The sequence below is a fragment of the Urocitellus parryii genome, chromosome 3 (assembly GCF_045843805.1).
Source record: "Urocitellus parryii isolate mUroPar1 chromosome 3, mUroPar1.hap1, whole genome shotgun sequence".
Taxonomy (NCBI): Eukaryota; Metazoa; Chordata; class Mammalia; order Rodentia; family Sciuridae; genus Urocitellus; species Urocitellus parryii.
Window position 1 is genome coordinate 5,158,027 of NC_135533.1, and position 23,491 is coordinate 5,181,517.

A 23,491-nucleotide genomic window follows, 5' to 3' on the forward strand; every position below is an offset into this window, starting at 1 on the left:
CTTTTTTTTTTCTTAGATAGAGAATTTTAATATTTTTTAGTTTTCGGCGGACACAACATCTTTGTTGGTATGTGGTGCTGAGGATCGAACCCGGGCCGCACGCATGCCAGGCGAGCGCGCTACCGCTTGAGCCACATCCCCAGCCCTAATTTTCATTTCTTTATGAACTTTTTTTTTCCCCAGAGAGGATTCAAGGTGTGCTGCAATCCAAGGGAAAGTCGGCATTTCAGCCCCGGGGTTGAAGCCTCTGCCTGTCTCCCCGCCTCCCTGTCTCCTGTCTCCTGGGCCTCAGCCAGCAGGGGCGGAGAGCGGCCTTGTGGGGGATGTCAGTGACTTCAGGCAGACCCCTACCTAGGATGGGAACTGCAGGCAGGTCATCCTGATGTGGTGGCGTCCTCCACTCCCTCACTGAACTGCTGGTGACCACTGAGGCTGGTCATTCGTTTTCACTGTAGAGCGTGCAGCCAGTCAATGATGTGAGCCGATTGCAGAGATGGGTCTTCACAGCAATGGTACCTCCACCTCTGAGTGCTGTGGAGGGGGCCAAAGGGCCAAGTCCCAGGTCTGGACAGGACTGCAAGGGCTGGTGCCGGTATTTGCTGCATCTGTCCCCCTGCTTGAGATGTGGGTTCCCTCCGAAGTGGTCCTGGGCATAGGGCTCAGGGCAGGGGGTTTGTTTGGGAGATGACCCCAGTAAGGACATTGAGGGATGGGAAAGTGGAGTGGAGAGCAAGAAAAGCCCCCAGAAACACCCCTGCTAAGAGGGTGGCCGTGTGGGCACCTGCAGCTCAGCCTCACTGGATCCTTTTGACCTATGGGCTGAGTATGCCTCAGAATTATCCCCTGCTGGACAGAAAACCAGGGGACTTCCCCCCTCTCAGGTGGCCCAGAGCTTGTGGACGAAGGAAACTCTCTGGTGCCGAGGGGCATACCCACCCAGCTGCAGGAGAACTCAGTGGGCAGCACCTAAGGCACAGGGAGCCAGCACCCACTTCATGGGGAGTTAGAGGGGGGGAAACACCCAGACCCGCACATCCTTCTGCGTTGCCCCGGAGCACACGGTTCGCCTGTGCACCCATGGGGGCCCAGGAGAGAGGCCTGCAGACATGCTCCTTGAATCCTGGGTCTGCCGGACCCTCTGTGCTCATCGGTCCCTATTCTGGTGACCTTGAACTGCTGGGTCGATGAGGTAAACGGCCTAGGTGCAGAGAAGCCCCATTTTGGTGGCATTTTCTGGGATAGGGCACTGATTCTCCAGGATGCTGCTCCCGACACCCGCCTACCTCTGTCCCTCCCATGTCACCCTCTATGTTGGATCCCTGCCCTCTGCCCACAGCAGTCAGAGGTCACCCTGTCATGAGGAACCCATAAGGGTTGGGCATTGTTATCCATCCAACTATCCAAGCCAGAAACTGGGGGTTCCCCTCCTTCAACCCTCACATCTATCTTCCCACCACCCCAAGCCCAGGTTCAGGCTCTTACTGTCTCTCCCCAGGTGACTGCTGTGGCTCTTTGGCCAGATCACCCCGCACACCCAGCACACAGCTTGCCGCCTTCCGTGCTCCTAAGTGCTCCCACCAACCACTGCCAGCCCCCGACAGGCACGACCCCCCCACCAGCAGCTGCACCATGCTGTGTTCTGACTATTTCAGGCCCCCCTGTTCCCAACTTGTCTCCCAGGTTGCAGATGGGGAGCCCTGTCAACTGGTTCTCACAAGTCCTTGGGGAATCAGCTCTGTACCCCTCCCCAGGCTGAAGCCCCTCCCCCACCCACGCTGCCTGACTTCCCTCCCATTGACCCAGACATCCCGTCCTGCAGCCACCCTGCCCCTGGGTCTACCTGCCCCCCAAGGACAGCCCAGCCCATGTTTTTATCTCTCCCACAAAGAATTAGTGGCCAGTGAGAGAGAACAGGATGCTGAGCCTGCAGGTGGCAGCCACCAGGCTCCAAGGAGAAGGCTTCCTCAGCTCAGGAGAGCAGCCTGTGGCTCTGGGCTTCCCAGCCCGAGGACCTGTGTGGAGACAGCGCGGCTGGCCTCTGCCTCACCCCTGCCTTCCACCCGCCCCCGTCAGCCCTTTTCTTCTGGTGCCTTCGAATCTACTTGACTTAAAAAGAGAACTGAGGTTTGCCAAGTTCCACCCACCCCTGCATCTCAAAGGTTTCAAAGGTTTTAAAACCAGCCCAAGGTTTTAAAATGCAAGACCCTGTGGTTTTAAAAGCTGGACAGGACAGGTGGAAGGTTGAGTTGAGGAGGAACAGTGTGAAACCTTTTGTAATTAGGGGGCTAGTCGGTGTCTTTTTAGGGGAATGTTTAGGCCAAAAAAAGAAGACCTAGTTCTGAGACGAGCCATGATATTCAGGACTGAGTGACATACAGGCCAGGGCCCCCCACTTTCCTACCTGCCCCAGGCCACCAGAGCAGCCGCTTCACCACACCAGGATGAGATCCCGGCCGGGCTATCCCTGAGCCCGGCTGGGGAGCCCTGCGCTCCCCGACACGGCTTGGTCTGGAGCTGGCTGCTCCCCTGCCCAGGCTGCCGCACAGTGGAGTAAGCAGGGTCAGGTGCACAGACAGCTTCCTCCAAGAGCACAGTTAGTGTGACTGCGCCTTGTCAGAGTCATGCTCTGCATATTAAAGAAAAAGGAAAAGAGAGGAGGAGGAGGGATTCACGGGTGAACGAGAACAAAGACCTGCTAGGCTCCTGGCAGCCTGCCAGGGCTGGGAGGAGGCTCCAATGTGAGGCCAGAGCCCTGAAGCCCATCTTCAGGGTTGTTGGGCAACGCTGGTGGGCATCAAGGCACACCTAGGACCCCAAAGCTGTGGTGTCACGTATACCCTGGTGGGCTCACTTCCTCTCCCCCGGGAATCCTGGGATGTTCTTGCTGTGCTGATTGTTAGAGGAATCATGCCCGTGGTTTCCACCTCTCTACAGGGCATTAAAACTGCCAAGTGGGCCTGATTTTGAGGTTGCAGGCCAGGGGTCCCTGCACCTGCACTAAGGACCAGGCTGGGCCCCAGCCTTACAGCTGCTGCCCAGACCACTTCGAAGATAGCCACCTTCACTCAGTCTCTAAAGCTGCCCAGCCGGCCTGAGCTGGTGGTGCTGCCCGCGACCTGAGCTCAGATCTATTTGTCCCTCTCGGCCATTATGAACTGAGGCCCAGGTGGAAATCATCCCTAACCGGCAACAGCGCTGGAGTTTATTAGAGTCCTTGCAGAATAGTTTGGAGGGGGCCAGGGGCCACGCCGTCCAGCCCTGGCATGGCATCCATGCAAGGCTGCTCCCAGCGAGTCATGAAGGAGCATTTGCATGGGCAGGGCCAGGAAGAGCAGCAGGTGCCCACTAGCAGTCCCAGCTTGTCCTCTCTGGGAGTCTCTCAAAATAATCCACACTGGGCATCTTGCCTTCTCCCCACAAGGAGGCCCACGGGCGTTTCATCATGGATTTCTTTGGGAAAGGACCAGAAAGGAAGGTGGAGAAGCACCCTGGCTGGAGGTGACAGACTTTGTGACTTTATGGTCAGGGCAGAGGGAGCAGGTTTGAGCCGTGACCAGGAGGAACAGGTGACCAGTGCTTTAATTTACACAACACAGAGTCACTGGACTGCACGGAGCAGCAGGCTGTATGCCCAGAGACACACCCCACCCCCTCCTCCTGTTATGTCACCACGACAGCCCCACGGGTGTCATGTAGATGTCACATTACCCTTGGCAGGGCTTTTCAGATAGCACATTGGAAACTTGGCTGTGGGAGGGCAAGCATGTCTGACTCCCCCCACCCCTCCCTGCCTCGGGCCTGCTGACCGGTCCTGGGTCCTGTGACCATGTCCTGGCATCCCTAACACATCCAGAGACCAGAAGGAAGTCACCAGCACTGGCACAGGCTACAACAGACAGCTCCTGACCAGGAGGGACAGGGGTGTCCCCAGGAAATGTTTAGGAGCCATGTGTCCATCAGTTGCTCCTGGTGCTGGGCCCTGGCCCACGGCCACAGAGGAGGATGGTGGAGTTGGTGGGGTTGGCAGTCTCCCAGGAAGGACACAGCAATAGTGGAGCTGTGGCAAAGCCAGGAGGGAGTGTTAAAGAAAGCACTTTGTCCGTGAAGGTGTGCAGAGGGACACCGTGTCGTCGTCTGAAGGAGGAGGGGACTCCAACACTGGCTGCCACGTGGATGGGCCTGAGGAACATGGTGCTTGCTGAGAGGGACACCCCATTCTGACGGGGTCCCTAGAGTGGTCAAGTTCACAGACACATACGGTAGAACAGCGTGTGCCGGGCTGGGGAGGCCGGTGGGAGTTGGTGTTCCGAGCTCGGTTCCCGCCTGGGAGATGCCGGCTCCAGTGGGTGGTGTAGCGGCTTCACAGCCAGGCGAGCGTGCTTAGTGCCATTGAGCTGCAGCTTCCAAGAGGTCAGGATGGTGCATTGCCTGTCGTGTGCATTTCTCAAAGTAATCCTTTGAGAAATGTCAGACAATTTTGATCAACAAAATAGCTTACTCTGTGTCTTGGCCTCTGTGGGCAAAGGGCCATAAGCTGGGAAGCTAATAAGCTCTGGGGCACCAGACCTGCCCTGGTGACAGATGTCACCGGCCTCTCCCTGTGGTGGAGCAGCACAGGCTGTCTGAGCACAGTGCTGTCCTCAGGAGCAGATGAAGGGGTCTGAGTGACAGCACCTGGCTTCTGAGCCTCCAAGGCGTCCAGAGTGGAGAAACTCACCCCCAGCCCCAGCAGCGGCTCCATTCCGTCTCCTCCAGGAAGGAGGCCAGAGGAGAGGAACCCCAGCTGCTGTTTCCATTTGAGGTGGTCTTGGGCCTCAGGGCCCAGGCAAGGCTTCTACTCCCTCAGGAGTGGCCCCAGGCCCCTGTTAGCCACGTTCATAGACAAGCCCCCAACTCACATTAGAGCACTTGTAAAAAGTCGGGATCACTGAGGTACACTTTACAGACAATAAAATCTGCTTTGTATTGTTCCATTCTGAGGATTCTGGCCAACACAGTAGTGTAATCCCCACTGCCACCAAGATCAAGAACAGCTCCATCACCCCCTAGAATTCCTGGGTGCCCCTTTACAGTCAGCTTCCCCCAGGCGTAGCAAATGCTGACCTCTTTTTCTGTCTCCTCCGGTTTTGCTTTTCCCAAACTGTCCTAAAAATGGAAAACAGTCTCTACAGCCATTGGGGTCTGGCTTCTTTCCTTTAGCAAAATGCATTTGGGATTCCCCAAGTTTTTGCATATATCGGTATTGGTTCCTTTATTCCCAAGGGGTGTTCTAGGCATGGATGCACCAGGTGAAGCACATTTGGGTTGTTTCCAACTATGAATAAAGCCATGATGAACAGTTGCACTCAGGGTTTTGTGTGAACTTAAGTTTTTATTTCTTCTCTGATGCCATTGCTGGGTGGTGTGGGAGATGTATGTTTAACATGAGGAACTATCATCTGCCAAAGTAACTGTGACATTTTGCATTTCCACAAGTGATTTCTTACCCAAATCTTCACCAGCATTTAGTATTGTTGATTTTTTTTTTTTTTAATAAGCGGGTCTCTCAGGTGTGTAGGTATCTCTCTGTGGCTTGGAGTTGCACATTCCTAATGATCAATGATGTCAAATATCTTTTCACATGTTTTTTTTTATCACATGAATATCTTCTTCAATGAGATATCTGTTTAAAATCTTCTCTCTACTTTGTTTTTTCCTTGTTATTGAGTTGTGATAGCTTTTTACATATTCTGGGTCCAAGGCCTTTGTTGCGTGATTCGCAAATATTTTCTCCCTGCCGTTTGTCTTTTTCCGTTTTCCTAGCCGTGTGTTTTTGAAGAGTTTAAGTCTTAAACGTTGATAAAATGCTGTTTACCCATTTGTTCTTTTGTGGGCTATGCCAGCTGGCAATTTGGTGAACAAAGGTGTCCCATGTGAGCATGGCACACTTGTGTGCTAGGACTCTGTGCCAGGCACTGTGCCACGCAGAAAGTACAGCAAGAGACGAGACTCACAGCCGCTCATGGTCAGTGTAGGAAACAAGATACATAGAGAAACAACCACAATGCTCAATAATTTTGTAAGCTTGGAGTGTGTGAAGTGCATTTAAAAAAAGAGTGGCCTGCCCTAGAAACCAGTGATGGCTCTGCCAAGGATGGACTTAGTCAATGACAGATGCTGGACCTTGCAGTTGACCACAAGATGAGTGGGAAACTCCACTGCCCTAACCAGACTTCCAATTCTGGAGACTCATGGAAGCAAGCACCCAAGAGGAGATTGGGTGGCACAGCCTGTACTAGTGGCTGTTGAACAGGGAGACCCAACACTACCCCCCAGTTGTGCTTCCAAATGGCCGTTTCCCTTCTGTGTACTGTGCACAGCATCAGGGCCAGCCTCCATCAGGGTAGCCAAGATCAGCAAGGTAGGAGGCCAGCTCATCAAGAGATGAATCAGTAGATGAGGTGTGTGGAAGGGCACGGGGACTTCCCGGGCCCTGACAATCTGCACACAGCAGCCCGAGTCCTCCCTCCCCAGAATCAACAGTGGTGGTGGATGTCTGGAAACATTAAGAGTCCCAGGCACCCCAGAGAGGTGGCCCCTTTGCCAGTTCCTTCTGATTGAATTGTTACCTCTCTATTAAAAACACCAGGAAAAATTCCACTGTGATTCTGTAATCTTCTATTATGGCCCTGGACTCCTGCGGTCGGTGTCCTGTTGAGGGGTAGAGGTCCATCCTGGGTTTGTGGTTCTGGATTGTTCTGGGAAGGGTGCAGCCAATACCCTCATTTCCACCAGGAGACACGTGACTCCTTCCTTGGCAGCTCGCCTGCCTCTCCTGCCCGCTCCGTGGAGAATCTGACCCATTCATCGCTGCAGGCAGATGACCGGTACAGCTCACAGCCTTTCTTCCTGGTGTGAATGGGGGGAGCTGACCTCTCAGAACAGGCGCAGAGACGAATCCTGGGCCGAGGTGACAGCTGGATGCTTTCCCGGCCACCCCGGCCCGTCTCACTGGCACCTCACACCCAGGGGGCCTGGCGGGCGGTGTCAGATGATGTGTTGAGTCAACAGAGCCTCGGGAGAGTCCCGCGGCACCGGCTCCGGCCAGCACCCTGGAAGGGAATGCCCGAGACTGGCTGCCGGCCACCCCCTGGCCTACAGGGAAGAGGGAACCGCAGGGGAGAGCTGGGCAGGACACTCAGACTCGGCCCTGGCCTCCTGCTGCTGCTGCATGGGGGGTGGTACTCCCACATGGAGGTCTGGGAGCTGCGGTGCACGCTCCACCCTGCCCACGCCAGAGAGCCTCCAGGGAGGAAGAGCCGCCCAGAGCGCTCTGGATCTTCCATGTTCCTTTCACCTGTACTGAGACCAGAGCCTGAGGCTGGGCTGATCCAAGGAGTCCCTCCAGGTGAAACTTGGTGGCCCAGGAAGGAGTCCAAAGTGGGGGCCCCTAGGGCACAGCTGGTGGGGTTGCCCTCAACCAGCGGCTCCCACAGTCTGAGGGTGGGGAGAGCTACCACCACAGGTTCTGCCCAGATCAAACAGCCAAATAGCAGAGAGAAGGGGTACAATTTCGACGTTAAAGAGCATGCCCTGGACACCTCGTTGTGGAAGGTGCCCGATACGCATGGCCTGGGTTTGGCCATTGTGCCAATTTCCACCTGGTCTTCAGCCATGATTCCCCGCAGTGTGGTCCCTTGGAGATGTCTGGGGGTTCAGACTGCAGAGCTGGTGCAGCGAGAGCCAGTCCTCCCGGCGGGCAAAGGAGCTGGGACACGTTGTGAGACCCCTGGGAACCCGAAAACCTGGTGCCGGGAATTGGAACCGCCTTGAAGTCACGACAGAAAGAGTGGGCGAGGAGCTGAGGACCGGGCGTGGTGCGTTAGGAATTTCATCAGATCGTCAGAGAACCTGGGACCCAAAACAGTTAAAGAACCACTTCCCTCCCAGGATCTGGACTAATGAACGTGTGGTTCACACCAGGAATTCCAAGAGGGTCTGCGAGGGAGCCCTGGCCCTGAGCGCCCTGGTCAGCACAGGAACGCTCTTGGGGCCTGATGGTCAGTTGACCCTCCCCTAGTCCCACCTCAGCAGAGTTAGCTCCAAGGTTACCGTGTGTTCTGGCTTTGCTGGGACGTCTGCCTGAGTGACCCAGTGTTATAAACAAGAGCCTCCGAGACATCGAGGTGAGAACTTGTGTAGAAATCCTGTCTTGACCTAAGGACAGTCTGATCAAGGCAGGCACCTATGGAGATTTCTGCCCAGAAAAATTCTGGCCCCATCCCGTGGCCATTCCACAAAGCCTTTCCTGCCCATGGGGCGCCTTAGCCTTAGTGTCAGCCAGGGAGTAGGAAGTCCACGGTGCTGACCTCAGGGTCACTTCCCTGACCTGGGAAGGAAACTGAGAGTTGCCTCAGCTTCTCGTCTTCTTCTCACCCCTCCCGAACCCGACGTGCCCACCTCAGGTCCTTCCCACCACCCTGCACACACCCCCTGGGCAGACCCTGGTTGTGGCTCTGAGAGGAGCCCAGGTGTGGAGGAGAGCTGGACACTGGAAAGGCCGCCCAGGGCAGCCCCCCAGACTCCACCTGCAGGGGCACATAACACCGCCCCTATGCACCTCTGACCCCAGGCCCCACCTGCACAGACAATGTGTGCATCGCCCTGTGAACTGTACACGTGGACACTCCACAGTGTGCAAATTCTCAGAATCAGAATGGAGCCACTTGTGTCAAGCCCTGACGACAAGAATAACACAGCCGGGGGATCATGAGGAAGGGACCTCAGTCATGTTGCATGGTAGCAAGAGTGATCACCACAGAGTCTGCCAGGACCAGACCTTGCACACAGGGACCACAACCTCACTTGGAAATGCTCCTGCAAGGATGTCTGCCCAGCCCCCGCAGGTATGCGCTTGGAAGGACACCGCCTTGTCATTTACCTGTGGCCAGGACAAATGGTGGAAAACAGCTTGTGCCATCCTCCTCACTTTGCCCTTGGAAACTGTGCCCAGTCCCCACCTACACACACACACACACACACACACACACACACACACACACATGTCGTTGAGCATGGCCCCCGCATCCCCATCGCAATGCCCCGCTGCTCCCAAACAGCCAGTTGCCTTGACCTTTGGAGAAGGTCACTGTTTGCTGTTTGTTGTTTCGGCTGGTGATGGCTGCAAAGTCGTCGCCTGAAGCTCTCAAGGCACAGAGCATGAGGACTGCTCTGGGGTCCAAAGACCTATTGCCATGCCCCTGCTTCTGGACCTGGTGTGGACTGAGACTAACACTGTGCTCTTGGAGCCTGTGTTTCCTCCATGATAGAAGGAGATGATGAGCCTGTTGTCCCCTAATTCTCTGCTGACTGTCTCTATGATTCTCTCCGTGGGACATTCATCTAAAGCACCAAATGATGCTTGTCACATTTGTGATCCCACAAATACTAATAACCAGGGAAGACCGATGTACTAACATTTCCCCTTCACTAACAAATTCTCACAAATTGTTTTCAAAAAACATTTGTGTTAGTCAGCTTTCAATTGCTGTGACAAAATACCTGAGAGAGGTCAATTTAAAGGAGGAAAGATTTATTTTGGCTCATGGTTTCAGAGGTTTTAGTCTCTGGTCACTTGGCTCCATCACTTTGGGCCTGTGGAAAGGCAGAACATCATGGCAGGAAGCACATGGTAAAGCAAAGCTCCCCGCCCCACAACTTATGGTTGTGGCTGGGAAGCAGGGAGAGAAGAAGAGGATGGGGTCCTAATATCCCCTTCAAGGGCTTGACTTCCTCTACTAGGCCTTACATCCTAAAGGCTCCACCATCTCCCAAGCCCTCTGCATGGGGAAACTGCAGCCCATGAGCCTCTGGTGGACGCTAAGATCTGACCCACACCACCATTTCATAAGGGAAGTGGTTTGTCCCAGAATCTCTCTACAAAGCTACTGATGGGAGTTTCCTCTCTTCCCTTCCTCTGAGGGTTGCCTTTTGTCTTCAACTTCCACATGCTCCGAGCTATTCCCTCTCACTCCAGTGAAGTATCTAAGGTGACACTGGGTCCATGAAGTGGGACTCTGAACTCCAGGGGAGCTCAAGGAGGGTACAATTCTTCCAATGGCCAGGGTGGAGCCCGTGGGCGGGAACCACACTGTTGGGACTGACCACGAGTAACCCTGCAAGATTCCCTTCTCCTTCCCCCGCTCCATTTCTGTTTATTTCATTTGGCCAGTTTGCCCATGCAAAGTATTAATACACTAGCTCCAACTCTTAACTTACTGGGGTCCAGAACCGTACTGGCTGTACAATGCCCCAGAGAACCATTTCCCCCTGAACCAGTTCCTCCCAGGAAAATAAGAACCTCAAGAAATATCCCAAACTCGGATCGTACCACTCCAAGGGTGCCTGGTTTGGGAAGCTAAGGAGGGTTGGGCCTATATAGTATTTAGTTGGAAAAAAAAAAATACTTAAAGAAGTTTGGGTTTTTTTAATACAAGAAAAATTTCACCCTCTGTACTACTATAATGCTTCAACTCCAAGATGACTCAGATATTTTCCAACATATTTGGAATAGTTTCAGTTATAAAAAGTTGTAAAACATTCTCAGGGCCTATAACCAAACTTGCAGCCCCAAACCTTATTCCAAATGACTAGAGGAATTTGTGAGCTGAAGGAGGGCAGTGCCAGAGCCCCTGGGTAATCCAGGTGCCAGTGCAGATCCTGAGATGAGAGTCCACATACCCCACCTGAGAAAGGGGCCCTGCTGGGGAGCTTGGGTAGGGAAGATGACGGAGCATGAGGAAATTGTCTTGTAGGAAACAGGCGATTCCGCAGCCTTCAGAGCAGGGCCTCAGAGCCAGCTGGGAAGGTGCAGGGGAGCTCGGAAGAGCTGGTGGGCAGCTGCATGAATGGAGGTACCCAGGGTTGAGGCAAGACTCAGGGAACCTCCGCTGGGACCGTCTTGAACTGCAGGGAGGGCGATCTCCATCTGAGACCAAACAGGGAGCTTGGGTGAGAAAGAAGAGACTTGACTGACTCAAAAGGGAGCTGTGAGAAAGAGCACTGTGGCCCGAGGACCTCAGAGCCACGGAGGCTGAGAGCTAGCAACTGCTTCAGAAGTTTCTTAGCTGCAAAATGCAGAAGCTGGATGAAATGAATGGTTCCATCAGAACCAACTGGAGAACCTCAGCAGACTCAGGTTCCCAGGCTCAGCCCCACTCAGTCCGAATCTTCAGGCCGAGAACGTGGATTCTCAAAGCTCCATTGAGTGTTGTGCCCAGCCAGGCCTGGGAACTCTGAACTGAGTGTGTCTCGACCGTGCCTGTGGCTCAGATACTCTCTGCTCGGCGTGTTGGGTTGAACTCTGTGGGGATGGAGAGTGAGGACTTCCTAGGCCAAAGTTTTTGAGCAAAACCTTCCCTCGGGGAATGGAAACAGAAAAGATTTTCAAAGTTCAAGGGGAAAATATAGGGACTCTTCAGGGATCTTCCACCCAGAGCCTCAGAGCAGGTTGTCATGGCCTGGATTAAACCCAGACCACACACGTACCCAACGAACAAATGGCTGCTTAGGTTCACTCCTGGTGAAGTCCCAGGCCACCAAGACCCAAGAAGCCTAGTTGTCCCTAAGTCAAGCTTCAGCCGGACATGACTGGTTCCTTAAAACCAAGAAGGCCTAGAAACTTCCCAAAGCTCAGACCTCAAGGTCAAGCCTGAGATCCACCTGGTTTTTGACCCAAGTGTCCTGACGACACAGGACTAAGACCACCTGTGACTTCCCAAGCTCCCTGACTGTGCCGGACGGCAGCACAGGGAGGACATCGCCAAGGGACCCCCTCAGAGCTCCCCCTCAGCTTGTTCCCTTCGCGGGACCTCTGTCTTGAATAGCCTGCCCTGTTGAGCCTGTGGACCACTCCAGATCAAGCACTGGTGGGCAATTCAGTGTGCTGGGCAGAGAGTGGTGACCTCTGTTCCCTTGGAATTCACAGACAAGGCACAGCAGCTGCTCAGGTGGCCTCAGCACCTGCAGCCTGTGCCACATCAATGTGCCCTGGGGCCCTTGAGACTTGCCCTCTGGACAGAACCTGGCTCCCACCCCAACCCCTCCCTCCAAGTGTGCCTGACCCCACTCTCCACCCCAGCTGGTGGGGCTGAGGAGGCACTTTGTGACCTAGAACAATCTGCTGATCAGCCCTGGAGCACCCCCAGTCCTGCGACCTCTGCCCTCGGGGGGGTACCCTAACATCTGACAGGAGGTGAGCAGAGTGTGGTTCCTCAGGGATCCTGCAGGAAATAGCTCAGCCACCATCACGGAGCCCATGGGCACACTCAAGGGCCCAATACCACAGAAGTCACTAATAGGACTTTGGAGAGGGTGGAACACCATTATTATAAATTATTATCATAAACACCGTTATTTTAGTTTGTTATTAAAATGCACTGGGAGCCAGGCATGGTGGCACATGCCTACAATCCCAGCAGCTCCAGAGGCTGAGGCAGGAGGATCGCAGTTTCAAAGCCAACCTCAGCAACTTAGCAAGATCCTGTCTCAAAATAAAAAAGGGCTGGGGATGTAGCTCCATGGTTAAGCACCCCTGGGTTCAATCCCCAGTACCAAAAAGAAAAAGAAACTAAAACTAAAACTGAGAACATTTAAAAATATAAATGAATTTAACAATAATAAGCTTGTTACTCATTAAAACAAATAACATATTTTTTAAGAGTGTTAAAAAGGTCACAGAGACAAAATGTTTGCCCTCCACAGTGGGCCTGGCTCCTTCCCCAGTGTGCACTCTGGCTCCGTGGCGTGGCAGGTAGAGTGGCCATGGTCTCCTGGGATGTAGCCCACTGAAGCAGGTGACAGAGAAGTGGTCTTGAACAGTGTCCCAAGGACTCAAATTATGAGCTGAAGAGAAAGAATTAAGTGAAGTCCCCGTAGGAGGATGTCCTGCATCAGAAGAGGTAGCCTTCCCTGGACTACGGAGCGCGTGGACTGATTGACCTGAGTGTTGATGTGATGTCATACCCAGGCCAAGGCTGTTGAGTGAGCTGATGTGCGGCCCATGGTACTGACCTTCAGGAGCTGCAGCTTTCCAAATTGCTGAAACCACCAGTGATGGAAAGCCAGTTAATGACCTTGACTTGCCCTTGACACCCCCCCCCCCAAAGAAGGACCTCCAAATTGCATCTTGGTTGACCCTGGCTTGGGTGGGCTGAACGAGCACTGGGCCCTGGACTGTCCAGAGACCTCCAACCTGCCAAAGAGGCTGGTTGCTATCTACCATCCATCATAGCGCCATAGCCCAGGGACCACAGGTCTGGAGTTGGCTGGAGATGAGTTCCACATTGAACTTCAGGTGGCCAGTTCCACATTGAACTGAGTAAGGCCAGTGGCCAGAATTAGCTAAGTGGACTTGGGTTTCTGCCAACAGGGTCTTTCCCCATCAGATGGCATCTTCTGTTGCTGGATTGGGCACCTACAGGTATTGGGCACATACTCCACCACTTAGGGTTGTAGAGTCTTCTGCTTCTGACATTTGGACCTGAGATGCTGAGCTGGGGCTAACCCATCCAAGACCACACTGCTTGGGGGTGGAGCGCCGGGGGTCACACCCAGGTTTGCTGGCTGCAGAGCTCAGTTCTTCCCCTTCCCTGGGCAGTCCTCATCCTGGGTCAGGAGTGCAGGCTGGAGGTTGTGTCCCTCCAGCTGGGACTCTGAAGGGACTTTTCATGCAGCTGTGGGCAGGATTTCAGGAGCCAATGGGAAGAGATGCCAAGGCTTAAGCCCAGGACAAGCAGCAGCAGGAGTCCACACCACCCAGGCCTGAGAGTCAAGGGAGAGAGCTGTTGCTGGAGGCCAGGCAGGTGGGTGCGGGTGGGAAGGGGTGAGCTTCACATACGCCCCTCCCATCTCCAGCCCAAAGCCATGCTGGAGCTGCGCCCCGGGAGTCCCCGCTGTAGCATCCACAGGCGGTCCCTAGGACACCAAGCTGGCAGAGATGGCAAAGAATGAAAGGGTGAGGGCCAGTGTGGTAGGAGCAGGGGATAGCCAGGCAGAAGGGCAGCAGGGAAGCCAAAGGTTGAAGGTGCACGTGGAGCATTTGCTCCTGCGCAGACACAGCGAGTGGCTATTTGTGCTGCCACACCCACCTGGAGCCCAGCTTTACACACACCTCATGATGATTCTGTGTCTGGCAGTCCCTTCTGAACTGTGGCACAGCAAGGATTGCACTCTCTCTCTGGCTGTGGCACTTTTGTCTGTCACCTCTCATGGCACCATCCCCTCGATGGCTCCTGTCATTATCCTTTCCAACTGAGAGCACCAACCCTCTCATCTCTGTGATGAGTGGTTGGCAGTTTAAACCCCATATAAACAACCCCCACCCCCGGGCGAGCTGGAGTCTCTTCTCCTTGCCCCTGGGAACAACAGTCAGAAAAGTGCGGCTTGTCCTCCTTCCTTCTCGCTCCGGCCTGTGTGCGTGAGAAGCGTGAGAATCGTGAGAAGCCTGCCGCGGCCGCTGGCTCCGGCTCCTTCCATTCACACAGCAGAGGGGCCCGGCACACCCGTGTGACCATCTGGTCTACCTGGCTCCTTTTTTTCCCAAGGCAAGGGGTTGGTTTGCTCAGGGGCCTATGGCCAGTTAGTGGTCGAGCCAGGCTCCGAGCTTGGGGCTTCTGAAATCCAGACCTCTGATTCCCCCTGCAGGCCTCTCTGTCTCCAGGCTGGCTTCACGTCTGTCCAGTGGCACCTCTGTCCTCCCTTCTCCTCCCCCTTTTCTCCAGACGCAACTCCTGCCAGCACGGCCAGCCAGGCCCTGTGAAGTCACCAGCTCATGGCTCCCTGGTGTCTGGAGCCACTTGCATGGTGTTCTGTGCGGCTGCCAGGGGCAGTTTCTGTTCACTCACTGGGCCTATTCACAGGGCCTGGCGCAGCCGGGAGAATCAAAGCATTGTCCACCCCCAGGCTGACGGCAGCCCTGCACAAAGTCCTCAAGCAGCAGGGGGGGGGGGCGCCTTCTTGGAAGAAACCGAGTGGGGGAACCTGCCTGTCCCAAGAGCCTTCTTAGGTTACCGTTGCTGCTGCCCAGTCCTGCTGGGGCCAGTGCTGGGCGGAGGCCAAGCTCCTCCGGGAGTCTCCGTGAGCCTCCCGGCCTCTGGGCTGTGGGAGGCTCACGGAGACACCTGGAGACCTCACACCCAGACGTAGCTCCCCCTCCTGCCCCGGTGTGGGTGCGCTTGACATCAGTGCTATTGCATTGTGGTGCTGGGCCTGCTTTTAGTTTTGTTCTTGTCCCATTTTCTCCAACGGCACAGAAGGGTGGGGCTTGGTCCAGTTCACCTCAGTGGGATCCCTCTTCTGCACCTGCACCAAGCTTGACCCTGGGCACCTGCTGAGCAGACACACGGCTTGCCCAGGAGTTGAGTTGACAGTTCCCCCCACCATGAAGGAGTGAGCTGGTCTAGTTAAAAGTTATGGGGAACTTGTAGCAGTACCACCCCACTTTCCCCTTTATTTATGAACCATGACACCAATATTTAAAACAGAAAAAAGCTCAGGAATATGGTTCTCACCTGCCCCACAGTCCTTTCCTAGGACAACTTCCTCCTAATGAAAAGATAGTGTCCACATGCGTGAACAGCCCCCACTTGATCTGTCTCTGCCTCCTGGCCAACATGTAGGAAGCCTGTCCTGCCTGCCGTGGCCACTCCTGCACTGGAAGCAGCAGGGTCCCAAGCCCACTGTCTCCCCTCAGTGCCCCCTCCCTCCCACGGCACCTTTTACTGCCCTTTGGGGCTCCCAGGGCCTCCCCAGCTCTTCTTTGTATTGGCTTGTGGAGCCACTTTCTGGAAGAGGGATTCGCCCAGCTGAGATGTGACTTTAAACCTTGGCATTCTTTCTCTTGGCAATATCCCAGTTTAAAGGTGGTAAGAAGAGTTTGGGATTTGGAGTCAGAAGAGTGGAGTCCAGGTGTGGGCTCTGCTGCTTGCCTGCTAAGGACTGTGGGTAATTAATGGAACTTCTCTGACTACCAGTTTCTCAGTCAGTACAGTGGGGGACAGGGGTGCAGATGGAGAAGAATGTGTGAGAGCGTTTGCCTGGCACCGCAGGGCTCGGCCCCTCTTGAAGATATTTCCATCTCTGGTTCCAGGAAGGTTCTTACCTGTCCCCCTAAACTCATCACACATTCCTCATGCAAATATGTCTGAGCCTGCCTGGGCCTGACATTTTACCTGTCCCTTCCCCCGACAAATTTCCCTTCTCCCTCTGCTAGCGTGGACTGGAAGGTTCCCCCAACAGCCTGTGTGTGAAAGGCTTGGTCCCCACCTTGGTGCTACCGGAAGGTGCCGAAGACTTTAAGAGGTGGGCCCAGGAGGAGGCCGTCCAGTCACTGGGGTTGTGCCCTCAAAGGGGATTGTGGGACCCTCGTCTCTTCCGCTTCTGTCTTTTGTATCTCTGCCATACACTCCTCCTTAAGCCACAGGTGCCAAGCAAAAGGGCCAACCCATCACAAACGAACCCTTCAAAACCCCGAGACTCTTCCTGAGAGTCTGAGCCTTACTGAGATGGTCCTCTCGGGCGTTGTCACAGTGATGGAAAGCTGACCGGTGCTGACCCTCTCTAGTCCAGAGTGTCCTGTTTTCCCACCGGAGTCATGGCCCTGGGAGGGGGCAAGGCAGAGGCAGGAAGGGGTCTGGGGAGCACCTCGTGAGCTTGGAAGAGGAGCTTCTCTGAGGGTGGAGGCTCGTCCAGCCCTACCAGGAGCCGCGTCCCACCCCCAGGTGGAAGACCCCTCTCTGCTCCTCCTCCGGGGGGGGCCAGCCCGGTTCCGCTCCCCACCTCGCCCCACCTTCTCTCTTCCTCCTCACTCAGGACAGGTAGGATCTTTCCCGCGCTCACAGGGACAGGACAGCAGGAGGAGAGGCAGAGACCTCGGCTGTGCTTAGAGAGCCCTCTCGGGGAGGCTCCTTGGTCCCGTTCTCTTTAAATCATTCCTGCTGGCAAAGGACCATCTCATACCCAAAGAGCGAACGCATTCTCTCCAGCGGCAAAGTCCCTTGCAAGGCAGTAACTGGCTCATAAATGGGATATCTTCTCACAGACAGACAGACAGCAGACAGACAGAGGTGTAGAACAAGAGAGGGAGGAAGGGCGGACCCCCGCTCGTGGAACAGCAGTGAGCTCCCTGGGCGCGTGCAGAGCTGGGGGCTCCAGCAGGAGGCAGGCTTGCTCTTAAATGTGGGCATCTGGGGGCGGGGCGGGGCCCTCTGCTCAGTTGTAAAGCAGTGGCTGGAAAAAGTAACTTTCAGAACAGAAACCGCAGACCCCGGACGTCAGTGTGTAAAACAGGGAAGGGATCCGACGAACACCGTCCCTGCCAGGTGTTCCTTCCCTGGAGACAGCCAGTGCCTCTGGATGGTTCCAGGGCTGCTGCTGTTGACACCTGCAGACAGGCAGGATGTGAGCACTTGCAGGAACTCCTCTGTCCCTCCTTTGACTCTACAAACAGCGTCATTCTCTACCGACGCCTCTTACCTCTCTGTCTCGCAGGGAGAGGACAAGGAGGCTTGTCACGTTCCCATGGGGCCTCTGCTGCCGTGAGGAGGGGCCGGGATTTCTTTAACCTCTTCTCTCCAGGAGGAGCTGGGTCTCCAGGCTCTACTTTTGAGCACCCCGTGGTAATGTGCACCTCCTGGCAAGGATGCAGCACAGCAGGGGAAGACGCTGTGGAACAGAACCTGCTCGTTTGCAGCTCTGATGGGTGTGGTTTGGGCCAGAAGGTCTGAGCGGGGCCTGGAGAGATGGCAGCAGGAGGGAGGTTGGACTTCCCTGCCTGAGGATGGACGTGGGTGCTCTCCACAGGGGTCCCTTTCTCTACACATGAAGATCCTAGGGCCCTGAGCTGCTGCTGCAGGTGGCTGGAGCGGGTGGTGGCAGAGGTTTCTGTGGCCCACACACCTGACCCTTCCTGTTCTGTCTGCCCCATCACATTCCACACAGCTGCCCACAGGGAGCGCCAAGGAAGCGGCTGTCTGTCCAGTGGAGGTGTCAGTTGGGAGAGCCAGGATCAGAACTTTCCTGGAACCAGCCAGTTCTTCTACACTGGGAGGGACCAGGATGGTGCCCCTGCTGAGGGCTCTGTCTGCAAGGTCCTTGAAGGACAGCCACTGCCCCCGGGGTCTGAGGCCCCATTGGCCTGCTCTGCAAACAAAGTAACCAGAAGCCTTCTGCCCTGGCCTCCAGCAGAGCCCTCTGAAAGGCCCGGGCTCCCCTGCCTTGGCCAAAGTCAACATTCCTCACAGCTCTGTGGGCATCACAGGGGGCGCTGGTGCCCCCCAGCTGGGGCCTGGCCCAGGGAAGGCCAATGGGCAGGGCTCCCTCCTGCCACACCAGTCCCCCCACCATGCACACTGAGCTGGAGCAGATCTCCCTCTCTTCTTCCCCCCTCACACTCCCCCACCCCACAGGGTGTGCAGAATGGGGGGGGGGCAGAATCTTCTCTGCCATCACTTACTGCTGTGGCAGCTCAGGGGCCGGGATCTTCGGGATCTTCCTGTGTAGAGAAAGGGGCTGGCCCCAATCCTTGGCCCCTGTGGAAAGCACCCACGTCCATCCTCAGTGCAGAATGGAACTCCATGGGAGACCACTTCCCCAGCAAGGGTGAGACTCTGTGTTCCGTCCCCAGTACAAAAGGGGGGAGTGGGGGAACAGAACAGGGCTTGCTTCTCTAGACCATTGGGGAAAATCTTGTATTTTTCAAGAGAGTTAGAGAGCTCTTGCGTTCTCGATATCTGGCATTGCTCCACCTTACATAGGGTTCCCTAGAAGGACGCTCCTTTAATTAGGTCACCTCCAAAGCTCCCACTGGGAGATGTGTCCCCAACTCGGCATGGAGAAAGAGAGAGGACCCAAACCTTCCCCCACTACAGGGCCGTGGACTTGCCCAACCCCTTCCTTGCACCAGGACAAGGGGTGCTGTGGGGGCTGGCCCAAAGACAGGGGTGGGGCCTGCTGGGGAGGGGTCTTGCTGTGTCGGTTTGAGTGTGGAACTATCGTTTGCTGACAGGGCCCTCTAGGGGACAGGGAGATGGCAGCCGAGCGGGTGCACATGGGTCCAGGTCTGGGCAGAAGTTGGGACCATGGGAGCTGGTGTAGGACTCCGTGGTTGACCCATCCTTGTCAAGGCCACAGTTGCACAGGGGAGGCCCTTGGGCCATGCCTGTTGACATCTTTGGCTTGACTTCCATAATTAAAATTTTACTTTAACATTTTATGGGCTTAACTATAAAATATGAGAAATATCTGCAGAAACCCTACTTCTAGGTGAGGTCACATCCAGAGGTACCAGGGATTAGGACTTCAGTGTATCTTTCTAGGATCACAGTTCAACCCAGAACTGTGATGTTGTTACATCAACTGGATGTGAGCAATGGATGCCTGCTATAGACAGGCCCCAGGAGAGCTGGAGGCCTGCTGAAGGGGACACCGATTACTCCTGGCAGATTCCTGTCCCCAGGCTCCCTGCAATTTCTTATTGGTCCCATTGCCTCCCCCCACCCTTCTCCTCCCTATTCCTGTCCCTCTAGATCTTTGCTTTTCAAGGCCCCTTTCCAGCCACGCTTCCTCCCCAAAGTCTTCTCGGGTTCACAGCGCACTGACACCGTGCTGTGCCCTCTCAGAGGTGCACACATCTCATTGGCGCATGCCTCCTGTGGTTCTTTGTGACTCTGTCATGTGACTCCTGCCAACATGGACCTTGCTCTCTACTGAACATTTTGTGAACTTCCCTATGAGCCGCCTCAATCAATCGGCCACATCTCTCGGCTTGTGGTAGGGGAGGCGAGGAGGGCGGGTACCTTAGTGGAAGGAGAGAGCTGGGGAAGCCTGCACCCCCTCCCCATGACGGCAGGACCACAGCCCCACAAGAGGGAGCCGCCCCAGCCCAGCATGGGTGGTGAGGGCGTTTCTAGACCCAGCGATTCCAAGAGACTAGCAAAGGGTTCGCCAGTGCTCTTCTCTCGTATCAGAACTTAACGATGCAGGTTTTGCCATCGGAGGGTCTTGGCACTTGGGAGCAGAAGTGCCTGCTCTGCCTCCTCCCGGGCCACACTCCTAATGGCCTCTGTCGTCTGCCCCCCACAGCCTCCAGCGTCTCCTCTTCTCCGTCGACACCCACCCAAGTGACCAAGCAGCACACGTTTCCCCTCGAGTCCTACAAGCAAGAGCCAGAGCGCTTGGAAAACCGCATCTATGCCTCCTCTTCTCCCCCGGACACGGGCCAGCGGTTCTGCCTGGCCTTCCAGAGTCCCTCCAGGCCCCCGCTGGCCTCGCCCACACACCACGCTCCCTCCAGAACCGTAAGTCTGGGCTCTTCTCCGGAGGGAGGGCTGGGGGTCGAGAAGGACAGGCTGGTGGCTTTCCCCACGCTGGTCAGTCTGGTTCGCCAGCCAAGACTGAGAACGTCGTGCAAGGCTGGCCTTTGTGACTTATTTTATCGTAAGTCACAGAACCAGTGAGGGTCCAGTAGGGACATGGAAACTCAAGAAAGGGTAAATCTGCTCCATTGGAAACGTGGCCAGGAATAGTTTTCTGTTCCTCTCAGTTCTTAAAAATCACCCTTGAAAGCTTTATTTGAATTTACCTTGACTGAGATACTAAAATAAAGTGTCAGGGTCAAAAGCAAATCAAAACCAAAGGTAGGGGGATTGTATTCTAGAGCGATACAATTTAAAGTCTGACACCATCTGACTCGGGTTGCCCTCTTGGAAAGGGAACTTCTCAGCATGGAGTGGGTAAGGGCTGTCCTTAGGGCCTTCAGAGGACTCGCTGAGAAGGAGGGACACAGGGTGGCTTCCCTTACACCTTCTCCATGTCAACCCAGGTGCATCCCTGAGCACAGAGACCCTACCTGCTGCAGCCTGTGTAGCTCAGGGTAGACACCAGAGACCCACTGTGCCCAGCAAGGAGCCAAGAAGCACCACTAAAGTCCACCTACGTGGATGGAAGCCATCACTGTGGGTTTCCTGGGGCTGCTGTAGCAAAGTACAGTCCTCCCTCCATGTCCACAGGGAGGTTTGAGGACCCACTGAAGACACCAAAATCCTCTGACGCTCAAGTCCCTCCGGCGCCTGTGCACCTCTGCCTGTGTACTTAGTTGCCTCTAGATTACTCTTTATCGCTGAGACCACGTAAATGCTGTGCGAATCGTTGTCCTGTTCTGTTGTTCAGGGATAGTGGCCAGAGGAGTCTGCAACATTCTGTACAGATGCAATATTTTTCAAATATTTTCAACCTATGGTTGGTGCACCTGTGGATATGGAGAGATAACTGTGCCACAACTGGGTGGCTTCAAGCAGCAGAAATGTGTGGTCTCACAGTTCTGAAGCCCAGAACCAAGGTTGCAGCAGGGCACACTCCCCGCCAGCCCCTGCGACTCAGGCAGTCTTGGTGTTCCTTAGCTTATGGTGGCACCTTTACAGCCCCCACCTGCACCTTCCCAGGGCCATCTTCCCTCTGTGTCTGTGTGTCCACTTTTTCTCCTCTTATGAGGACACCAGTCATGTTGGATTAGGGCCCACCTAATGACGTCACCTCAACCCCATTTCATCTACAAAAACTTTATTTAAATAAGATCAAAGTCACAGGTACTGGGGGTTAGAAGGTCAACACATCTTAGCGGCCACAATTCCACCCGTAATGTTGTTATCTTTGGGGAAAGATGTGTTTGCCAGGCAGGAACGCACCGTCACCATTCTTGTTGTTCGTTCAACCGTGACTTGATTAACCGTGTGCTCAGCACAGAGTTGATCTAAGTGGCGAGAGTCGGGCTGCACTGCACGGTTTCTGCCCTCGGGAGCTCACGCTCTTGATGGCAGCGGAAGAGCACTCAGGTGAGCCCGCTGGAGCGGGAGGCCCACTGCAGGGGCGGGGAGGACAGACACCCAGGCCTGGGAGCAGCGCACCAGCCCCTGAGCCTGGGTTCCAATGAGGGGACAACCTTCTCTAGAGGAACCCAGCCTCAGCCTGGGGCCGGCAGTGAGTGCCATGGAGAAGGAAGGGGTCACACGTGGGGCAGGACCTCTCTGTGGAGGGTGGTGTGCTGCTGGAAGCTCCGCCCTAGAGCGAGGGGCCTAGAGGAAGGGCTCCCCGGGCGTTCCTGGGTGTGGACGAGAAAAGAATGGGAAAGAGCTGAGGTCCCGGGCACTTGGCAGACACTTGCTAGAGATCATAGAGCAGAAAGGGCTCCCAAAGGCCCAGGCCCCGGGGCTGGTGAGTGGGTAGTGTCACCAGAGCCCCCTGGGTGGCAGCCTGGCAGGAGGTGGTAGGAGGCAGGAAAGCTGGGACAGGCAGCTCTGGATACGGAGCAGAGCAGGGCAGGGCAAGGACCTCGCAGGGCCAGGAAAGGAAACGACCCGTGAAAAGGCAGGGAGGACGGGCTCCCCTCGCTGACCAGGGATGCCCAGGGATGCCCAGGGATGACCAGCAGAGCGAGGACGCTGGCTGCAGCAGAAGCCCCGTCACTTGAATCGGAGCTGGCTGCAGCCTGTTCACTGGCAGCAGCTTTGTGCAGGGGACCAGCCCAGAGGCTTCCCCAGCTGAAAGAGAACCCAGGGAGTGCTGTCGGCTTCCGCCAGGTTCATCCCCCTGGCGCGACGAGAGCCTGAGGTCTGCACTTTCATGACTTACCTGGGTGGTTCACACAGCCCTGAAGCCCTGGATGGAGGCTGGCAAATGTAGGTCCTTCCCGGCTGGCTGTGTCTTTGGCTGTGTCTCAGACTCAGCATCCAAGTAGAGCATGTCTCTGTTCCCAGCACACAGCTGACAGCAAGAGGGTGACCGCAGGATGGGAGTTCAGCCCTCCAAGTGCATGATGGGTAAACATGATGTGCTGGGTGTACAGATGGAATATTGATAGGCCCTGAAAAGGAAGGAATTTGGACCCTGGGCTGACACCCATGAGCCCTGAGGACCTTCTGCAGTGGGGACAGATGCAGCAGGATTTCACTTTCCTAGAGACAGACAGTGCAGCAGGTGGCCAGGGCTGGCAGGGGTGGGGGTGTTGTTTCCTGGGGACAAGGTTTCCGTTTGGGAAGATGAAACAGGTCTGGATACCGACGGCATGATGGTTTCATGACAGTGTGAACATGCTCAGTACCGCCAAACCATGCACTTAAACATGACTCACTGGTAAGGTTGATGTGTATTTTACCACAATAAAAGGAGACCGATCCCGTCAAGGCTATGGTGCTTGTGTACTTTACGAGTCAGAAAATCAGGGTGATTGCCCAAGGCTTCCCACCTGCGTTTTGAAATGATGTTTCAAGAATTGGAAGAGGATGTCCGCACTGGACACCAGACATCACACGGGCCCTGGATTCCCCACGTGTACCTGCCGTGGCCCAGGGCCTTCCAGGGCTCCTTCACCGGGCTCTGCCCGTGGCCTCTGAAGCCCAAGGGTTGCCCGGGTCTCTGCTCTCTGGGGCCCTGGCAATGGGGTGGGTGAAAGTCTCATGTT

The 23,491-nt window shown here is 55.3% G+C and overlaps 1 protein-coding gene across 4 annotated transcripts in view; it reads left to right on the top strand.

Moving 5' to 3' along the window:
• Positions 1-23,491, top strand: part of Prkag2 (protein kinase AMP-activated non-catalytic subunit gamma 2) — a 263,776-nt gene that overhangs the window by 148,697 nt on the left and 91,588 nt on the right. For all 4 annotated transcript variants that reach the window (XM_026413849.2, XM_026413848.2, XM_026413850.2 and 1 more), the window contains one exon: positions 20,119-20,333. In XM_026413849.2, coding sequence (XP_026269634.2) covers positions 20,119-20,333 — 215 coding nt within the window. The remainder of the gene's footprint in view (positions 1-20,118; positions 20,334-23,491) is intronic.